We start from the raw sequence: 10,193 nt of genomic DNA, 5'->3' as shown, positions 1-10,193 counted from the left end.
TATGAAGACTCTCTATTTATCTATCATTCTTGTGTTAGAGTGGGTGAGGTCTCTACTACTTTCATTTAAAAGTAGGACATAACACTTCATTTGGAAGACATATTTAAGGAGGTTTGTAAAGTAGATGTTTAAGGAAGATTTTCAATGGATTTTTTGATGATGGATTTTCCATATAATGATTTAGGGGTGGCAGATGTTTATGTCAATGATTTAATGGCACTCCCAATTGTTCATTTCCATATAAGTTCATTGGAATATTTTTTTCAACCACCTTGATTTTGAGTGGGTCGGTCCAATTCTTATTTGTTTGTTGGCATTTGGTTGTGCTTCAAGCTCTATCATTTTTATGTAAGAAGTTTAAGACCTTTTAAAATCTATCTTACTTAATAAAAAACATACTTCTAAAAATTTATATAAATAAACAATCTATAACATCAAAAATATCTAATCCAACCAAACCAAACCAACCACTCTTAGTCTCCCTTCTCCTATCATCCTCTTTTACATTTTTCTATCACACAAAATTTTATCTATTTATTGTGTATCCACATATGAAAAGTTTGGAGTAATTTTTTATTTGAAAATGAATTTGCCATTGTTCTACACACATTTTTCGAATAGAAAAACAAAAAGTATGTGAATCTAGATCATACTCAAAAGTCATACGAGACATCTTACTTTTCAAAAAAAATATCAGGCCTTTCTCTGTAAACTCTCAACGATATATCACAGCTGTCTGTCTGATACAAATATTATATTTCATCGTCACATAATGAAACCTTTTTCTTTATAAAGTTGGTAGATCAGCGGGTACGCAAAGGCAGGGTCACATGCAAAACTCACGCACTCTTCTTATCGTCCATCTAATTATTAAATTCTTAATTAATATATTACCTTCAACGTATCCATAAATTCAGCCTCAAACTCTTTTTGTTTCTCCTGTATGACAACATTTAGTGGATCTGCTTTTAACTAAGTTCAGTTCAATGGGGATCAGAAATACTTCAGCGGTTGGAGCAACATTTGCAGTAGTGTTTGTGGGCATTGCTTTCTTTCCAGTATTTTTCTTAGCTGATGGCAATAATGCCATGAATATTGGGAATGGATACAGACTGACTTCTGTTGTTAAAGATTCCAAAGGAAACATTTTTGGGCAGTTGCAGCTTATCAAGAAAACTGAAATCTATGGCTCTGATATAGAGCAACTGCAGCTTGTTGTGAGGTAAAGTTTTGTTTAGATTTCAGTGAATCGATGTCTATGAATTGAATATAAGTTTCAATTTTATTAGATTTCTATAATCATATTGTATTATGTTTTCTAGATTTCATTGAGTAGTACTTTTTAACATCAATGTTTCTAATCTAATTATATGGATATAAATTTCTTTGTAACATAATAGAGGGGTGATTTTCACACAACATGAATTTAAGTTTGTTTATAACATAGTAGAGGGGGTGATTTAAATTGGTGTTCTGATCAAAATGGTATATAAAGTGAATGAGTCTTTAGTCTACCAATGAAATTGAAAGATTCTTAATGAGCCTACCATGGATCAAGTGTTGTACAAATAGAATGAGAGGAGAACAATAGAATAAGAATCAAATTTTAAATGAAATCATAACTCTCATTATTTGATTCCATCCAATTATAATTTGAATAAAATAAAATGATTTTTTTGTTTTGCAAATACCCAATTAATGCAAATCATCAATGTGAATGGATTGGATATGATTAAATAACTTGAGATGTTCATTGCTTACTGTTGTACCATCTATTTATTTGATTTTGGATTGTGAAAATGGAAGAAAGAATTCTAATTTTAGAAAATTTGAGAAGTTAATTGGTAGAGATTTAATCTTAGATGATCAGTTGGACTCACAAATAATGGATACAATGAAGAGGGACAAGCTTAAACAATATGCTCTAAAATTTGAATTTCTTCAATAGTTCATTTAAAATTATTTTGATAGTATGAATCTATTGAAGAAATTAATGTAGTTTCAAATAAGTCATCTAAGCAAGTCAAAACTTAGATTGTGATGTTTAAGTCGTCAAGATCTAGAAAGGTAGTAGTCAATTTGCCAATTTGATAGAAGTGAGTGGGTAGTCAATTCATTTCATTGGCGAGTCTAATTATCAAATGTATTAGTTACTCTTTGATATAGAGTTAGCCAAGTTGATTGGGTTGTCAATAGATTTGATTAGTGAGTTGACTAAATTATTATTTTAGTATTAAATAGTTGGGCAATGATGTATAATTTAAGGTTTAAACTAATTTATTTGTGAATAAGTACATTTAAATGAATCATAGAAAATGATTCATTTTAATAATGCAATTCATATTTCTTTCACTTTATTTTAAAACGTAATTCTTAAATTTACTAATAACTTTCTATTTTATTTCTATTATTTTTCATTCATTTCAAATTTGTTCAAATGTATATATTCATCTTTTAATACTTCTAAATGATTTTTGTTGAAATGTCTGATTTACATCTTATCACTATTATTAAATTTCTTGATTATATATATATATTTTAAATTTATTTATTTTTTAATTTTTTTTTTTCAAACTCTTCGAAATATAGGTTCTGGGTGTTTGATTTAAGTCTTAAACATAAGTTTATGTGTCACTAAACACAAAAGTCTACTCAAACATAGTTATAGCTATTCGATTAGACCTTGACATGGAAAAAAATAATTTGACATCGAATTGCATCCGAATTCTTCTACTGTCTGCTCTAATTCATACTTAATTTTGCTGGACACCATCAAAAAATGTGATGGCAATGGAAGAAAGATCCACAATATAATATGGTGAATGTAAAAATATTGATCTACACAAACTTTTCTCAACTCATTCTTACTTGCCAAAGAACTATATCTGTTCTACATGTTAAGGCCTCTTGTTCTCTCTACTTCTATCTTCTAATTCATATTTTTTTGTGAATTTGTGAGATTTCAGTTTTGAAACAGAGGATAGACTACATTTGTCAATAACTGACGCTCAAAAGCCCAGATGGGAGGTCCCTCAAGAACTACTTCCAAGAGAAAAAGCAACCTTCCTATCAGAGAAAACTACCAAAAACTCTTTTGCAAATGGAGGAGAAACAGAATATGATCATGGTCATGAACTTCAGTTTTCATACACAACCAATCCATTTGGTTTCTCAATTAAGCGGAGATCTTCAGGGGAGGTACTATTCAATACTACTGATGACGGACCCAACAATCTGGTTTTCAAGGATCAGTTGATACAAATTTCAACAAGAGTTCCTCCGGATGCTTCACTATATGGACTTGGTGAAAGCAGTAGACCGGGAGGATTTAAACTAGTCAGAGGAGATACTTATACTCTCTGGAATTCAGACATTCCAAGCTCCAATGCTTATCTAAACTTGTATGGGTCTCATCCCTTTTACATGGATGTTAGACAAGGTGGGATTGCTCATGGAGTTTTGTTCTTGAACAGCAATGGAATGGATATTGATTATGCAGGGGACAGACTTGTGTACAAGACCATTGGTGGGATTATAGACTTTTACTTCTTTTCTGGACCTTCTCCAACATCAGTGGTTGAGCAATATACAAAACTCATTGGAAGACCGGCACCAATGCCATACTGGTCATTTGGTAATATTATATACATTGCAAATATTTGTGAGATCTATGTCAACTTTCAAGGTCTAATTGGAGTTGTTAGCTTGCTTATAGAGTGTTTGTGCTCCGTCACTTTACCATATGCCATTCTTTTGAGATTAAACTTATAAGCTTTGTTTGATCGATGCTTTAGATTCTATGGTTTGGATCACACACAGTGCTCGATTAGAAAAAATGACATCTGATGAACTATGGACTTTAGAAAATTGAAATCTTCTCACTTAGTTTTTCATAGCGGACATTGCAATTTACTTGTTCGAATAATAGAATATTGTTCTATAAAGTTAGAAACTACATATATGACTGGTGTAGAAATCTTATTTCATTTATGATTGACAGGTTTCCATCAGTGTAGATGGGGCTACAAGGATGTGAGTGACCTAGAAACAGTTGTGTCTGGCTACAGGGAAAAAGACATTCCTCTAGATGCTATTTGGAATGACATTGATTACATGGAGGATTTCAAGGACTTCACACTGGATCCTGTAAATTATCCTGCAGCTAAATTAAGACCCTTCCTGGATCAGCTTCATGCATCTGGTCAGAAATATGTGCTCATTCTTGATCCAGGTAGTTTAAGCCTTACATGATTTTGCCAATCAAGATAAGCTATTATTAGAAAGTCTGGTAAGCTCTTTGGAGTAATGTAGATATATATACACATCAGATTCTACAGTTTGTAAAGATTATGGCTTTATATTTCTGGATTCTACTGCATATAACATATTTATATTGACATTTCAAATCACATTCCATGATTCGTTATCAAAATGAGAAAGCAGTAGAAAGGGAAAATGATGGCAAAACATTGATTTATGTGCAGTTGAATCCAGAAACACAAGATAGAAATACATAAATCTGTCTTAAGTGTGAACCAATGATTGCATAGCATAGTGGTCATGCTGTTGAATTAAATAAACTAGTTTATTTAGGTCTTTCTATTCTAGTAAATAAAAATCTTGAGTGATTCATCTTCCAGAAGCAATTTAGTTCTTTATATTACTTGATTCCAGTTTATTTAATGTTTTCACTAGAAATAATATCTATGATTGGTAGATAGATTGGTAATTTAGTAGTCATGTCTAGGATGCATGTTATGAATCTATATTTTTCATGCTTTTAAGCAGCTCCTGGAACTTGAAGCATGCAATCATGCACTATGACAGGAATATGTGTTCAATTTTAGCTTCATTCTTATTCACTTATGTTCCTGTCTATATGGTTTACTTGCAGGAATCAAGATTGAAAGGGGATATGATACATTTGACCATGCAATGAAAGAAGATATCTTCATCAAGCAAGGTGGACAGCCTTACATTGCTCAAGTATGGCCTGGGCCAGTTCACTTCCCTGATTTCCTCAACCCAAAAACCCAACAATTCTGGACAAGAGAAATATCTCAATTCCTTGAAAAAGTTCCTGTAGATGGCCTATGGATAGACATGAATGAAGTGTCAAACTTTTGCAGTGGTGTTACATGCTCCTTACCAGATGATGGAATGTGCCCTAAGAAAGGTAGGCCAGTAACAGATTGCTGCCTAGTGTGCACTTCTCCCCCAAATTCTACAAAATGGGAAGACCCAACATACAAAATAAGGAACAATGGCAATCAAAGACACATCAGGGACAAAACAATTACACCTAGTGCCCTTCATGCAAATGGTATCCTAGAATACAATTTACACAATCTCTATGGTCTCTCTGAGACAATTGTAACAAACAAGGCACTTAAATCCATTAGAAAGAAGAGGCCATTCATCCTAACAAGATCTTCATTTGTGGGATCAGGTGCCTATGCAGCCCATTGGACAGGAGATAATGCTGCGACATGGGATGACCTGAAGTACTCCATTCCATCAATACTCAACTTTGGTCTCTTTGGGGTGCCAATGGTGGGTGCTGACATATGTGGTTTCTTGAAGGACACCACTGAGGAGCTATGTAATAGATGGATTCAGTTGGGTGCATTTTATCCATTCTCGAGGCAGCATTCTGATAATGGTACAATCCGGCAGGAGCTATACCTATGGGACTCAGTTATAGTTTCAAGTAGAAGGGCTTTGGCATTGAGGTACAAGCTACTTCCATATCTATATACACTATCATTTGAGGCTCATATAACAGGGAATCCTATAGCTAGGCCTATGTTTTTCACATTCCCTCAAGACCCCATTACACTCAATAGAAGCACTCAGTATTTTCTAGGCAAGGGGGTTCTCATATCTCCTGTTTTAGAGCAAGGAGCAACTAGTGTGAATGCATATTTCCCCAAGGGAACATGGTACAATCTATTTGATTTCTCCCATGTTATGAGTCCCAAAAATGGGTCATTTAAGGTCTTGGAAGCTCCCATAGACACCATCAATGTGCATGTAGTTGAGGGCATTATTTTGCCAATGCAGGAAGGTGGGTTAACTACTATTGAAGCCAGGAAGACTCCATTTACTCTTCTCATATCATTTCCTATGTACTATGATCAATATTTCAAGGATTCTGATGAAAAGTATCATGCAAAAGGTGATCTTTTTCTAGACAATGGCGAGCACATGGAAATGCTTGTTGAGGAAAACAGATCTACATATGTACAATTTCATGCTTATGTTGTAGGAAATAAAGTTGAAGTGATCTCTGAAGTGAAGTGTGGGGAATATGCATTGCAGCAAGAATGGAAGTTGGAGAAGATTGTGGTCTTGGGATCCTCTTCTCGGCCTCAGAATGTGACAGTCAATGGGTTCCCATCTACAGAGGTTGTCATTCATAATACCTCTACATCCTTAACTATTGGCGACTTACATCTGAATATTGGCAAAAGCTTCAAGATATGGTGGGAAATTTGTTCTTAGTAGTTGAATTGACTTCTAGAAGAACCAGATTAAACGCACAAATAAAACAAATTGGTGTGCACAATATGCAATCACTTTATAAAGTCATACCCAATCTCATCTTACGACCAATTAGATCCTGTGAACATATGCTCATAGTTCCAACGTGATTATAGAAATGTTGATCTCTCTGGAAGGGGAGGAATTCGAATCTTCATTGCTTTTTGACTATTAATTGTTGTGTATACCTCTATATAACTATCTAGAGTATATCGTTTAATGTATAATGATGTCTAGATATATTAGGCATATATCAAATATTGTTAAACATTTGTGAGTGTTTGTGTTTAGAATTATATTAGATGATTATCATTCTATTGATTATCAATTTATTATGTGTCTGGACTTTTTGTGGTGGTGGAATTGATTTTTAATCAATAAAATCTATTTTTTCAAGTATTTAGTTATGGTAATTTGTTAATAATTATTAATAAAATTTGCCATGCAAAATGTAGAAAATTGAGTACTTTTCTTCTTCTATCTTTGTCAAAACTTTGTTTGATTCAGTCTTTTTATAAGATAATTTAGAAACCTTGCAAATACCTATTCCATGTTTATATGTTAATGTGCAAATGTTATGCTCTTCTATTAGAATATAAATATATCTAGTACGTGTGCCTTTCATCTAATAGATGAAGTATTAGATGAAGGAAATATGCTTATGATACATTTGAAGTTATTTGAGACAAAGATATTTATGTATATAGAAAAAAAATTGTTTTTATTTTAATTGGATTTTTATTCCTGTTTTAATTTTATAATTTTATTAATAACAGTAACTTAATTGACTGTCAGCCAAAAAATATTAAAATAATTATAAATAAGAAAAAAAAAAAATTCTTTATACATTACAAAAAGACCTGATAAGTTCTTTGTGAATGCAAACCCGATTCAAAAGAAAGGTTCTTGCACATATCAATTTTGTCCTATTGCACATAAGATCATTACCCTCAGGAATTAGATGTTCATAATTAATTTTCTATTTAAAAATTAAAGTCTTCTTTTAGATTTTAAATAAATGTGCTTTAGAGACCCCCCACATTTCTACCAATCCTCCAACACTGGAGGATATCAACTTTTTTTAGGACCCATAATGTATCAATTATGTCAGAAACTTCAATTTCTTAAATTACAAATCAAAAATTAGAATGTGCATAAAAACTTAAAATATTTTGTAGGTCAAAAGATAAATCTAATTTGTGATATGCAGTCAATAAGTGAAGACATCATACAAAACAGGCTATTAGTTGAATCCAATGAAACTACAAAAGGTCTTCAAATGGAGGTAGATGAAATTCTTCACAAAGAAGAGATTTATTTCAAAATCATAGGCCACAAAGAAGAATTGGGTGATCATCTACGTAGGAAAGTACTCATAGTGTATAGAAAACTAATCTTCTTAATTACCCATGTGGCACACCCTCCATGCTGCTCAAATAGAAATTTAAACTAAAAGAGAGGTAAAAATTTCTTGAAGTCAAATAGACAAGAACAATAGAAGATGCAAGGAGCTCTAATGAGCTTTATCATGAGCAAGAAGTTGGTCCAGCTCATCATTCCAATGATATTCATTTTTTTGCAAATTAGAATATATAGAAGGATTTTTAAAAACAATATAGGGGTATCCAAAGTGAAGATATAAGTGTGTGTATATCAATATACAAATGAATAGTCACGAGATAGAGTCTCCATATTCTACACATAGAATCATAATATGAAAGCACTCACAATGGCATATGCATAAAGAAATGAGAAGATGTATGCACAATAATGTCAATGTAAGCTAGATGAAACTTAAAGAGAAGATGATGATTAAACTTTACAATTCTTTCTCATTCTTTCTATCTACATTAAACTTGACAAACATGTGTACCAAATGATAGATGATGATTGGGACACTTTTCTAGATATAGAGTCTACCCTCCTTTCAATTTCTCTTGGGCCCCATTTGGTCACTAGAATGAGACAAAAATTGGCATCCCCAATCCTGAAAATTTCAAATTCATTGTTTGGGTGTGCAAAATCAAAATTGGGATTTGGAGAAATGTGGATTTGGTGTCCCCATTTGACCCCCAAAACAAGAATTTCATCTCCCCTCAAAATACTTGGTATTTGGAATCCATGTTTTAAATCCCATTTTTCGAAAATCAGGATTCCAAATAAAGTGAAATTTAATTGAGTTTGACATCCAGATGATTCATTTATATTTTAGTTGATACTTATTTAGTAAAATCTTCTCAACTTTCTCACAGTAACTGGTGCCATAGTAACTCTGTGGTTTATTTTTGATACCCTACACACTTGTGGCAACAAGATTGGGACCCCATCTTGGCCTAATCTTAGAGGCAACATTAATCATTTGTGTGCTCTAGGATCCATCATCAACAAAAGGTCTACACCATTTGATCATATCTTCCATCCACATTGGTAGTATCACTTGAACAAATATAATGAACATTGATCTAACCTGCCAAGTAGCATTGATCCCCTCGGAGATTTAAACTTGATCTACATTATTTTGTGAATTCCTTGGATACATGACATACACGGATCTCATTCAAGATTCTCATGCAAACATCGATATTCCATGACTAGTTCAGACATTCGAGGGCACATTGTGTATAGTTTTTGGATCTCTATGAACCATTGGCATGTGAAGCCTTTTCGATCTCTTCTGCTCTACCTTTATTTTCATTTTTTCCTTCAAGATATTCCCGCTTGTGTTTCAAACCTCTGACCTACTCCTTGGAAAATGTCAAATTTTTGAGTTTAAACCAAATAGGGACGAAATAAAAAATTTGGAATTGTAAAAATTTTCCTTAGGGAAGAATTCACCCAAGACCAAGGAACTCAAAACACACACATAAAATAGACTAGAGTATGATCAGAATAACTGTATAGTATTCAATACAATGTACAAGTACAGGAGTGCCTGAATATAAAGGTCTCTAAGATGCATCTAGAATGCCTCAGAATTACCATCATGATAAGTCATACAACCAAGTACATGTCCACCAGATATGGGTTATCCTCCATTAAGCACAGAAGTAAGTGCGATGATGAGAGGATAAGCCTACAATGGTGTAACATGCAAATCAATGTTGTAGACAACATGTGCTAAATTAGGAGTGTGAATAACTGTGATGTCTACATGACAACTCGGTGAATGATACAAACTCCAGTGTTGTAGACACCATGTGCATAATTAGAGTTTCGTACTTCTATGTTGTCAACATGACAACTCAAAAAGGTGCGCAAACTCCTAAGTCTCTCATAAAATAAAATAATAAAATAATGCAAAATAATAAAATAATGCACTAACCTAAGTAAACTTAACTAAAGTGTAATTAGTAAATACCTATTTACACCAACACCCCCCCTTAAGTGCAACTTAGGAGAATGCACTTAAGCTCAAAAATGCATGATGGGTCCCAACTACTAGGCCATGTTAGGTATCCATGTACAAAAGAAATGCAATTTCTCATAAAGTGGAGAAAGAGGGAAAACCTCATGGGAAAAACCTTCCTCCAAAAAGAGAGATAAGTACAATAAAGAAGATGAGAGAGAAGAAGACCTCAGAAGAGGAAAAAATCCCTCCCAGAAGAAGAAGAAGAAGAGAGAAGTCAAGGGACTCCCCTTTTTGCAACATC

At 33.2% G+C, this 10,193-nt stretch overlaps 1 protein-coding gene across 1 annotated transcript; it reads left to right on the top strand.

Moving 5' to 3' along the window:
• The first annotated feature begins 915 nt into the window (after positions 1–915).
• On the top strand, positions 916–6,939 carry LOC149580418 (alpha-xylosidase 1-like). Its single transcript, XM_089813731.1, has 4 exons — positions 916–1,222; positions 2,967–3,634; positions 4,001–4,231; positions 4,895–6,939. Exons 1-4 carry the CDS (start codon positions 987–989, stop codon positions 6,502–6,504), a joined length of 2,745 nt encoding a protein of 914 aa, XP_089669857.1. The 5' UTR covers positions 916–986; the 3' UTR covers positions 6,505–6,939.
• The last annotated feature ends 3,254 nt before the right edge of the window (positions 6,940–10,193 follow it).

The sequence above is a fragment of the Cupressus sempervirens genome, chromosome 1 (assembly GCF_028749045.1).
Source record: "Cupressus sempervirens isolate cs-2001-9-10 chromosome 1, ASM2874904v1, whole genome shotgun sequence".
Taxonomy (NCBI): domain Eukaryota; kingdom Viridiplantae; phylum Streptophyta; class Pinopsida; order Cupressales; family Cupressaceae; genus Cupressus; species Cupressus sempervirens.
This window is presented reverse-complemented; position numbering and strand designations above follow the sequence as displayed.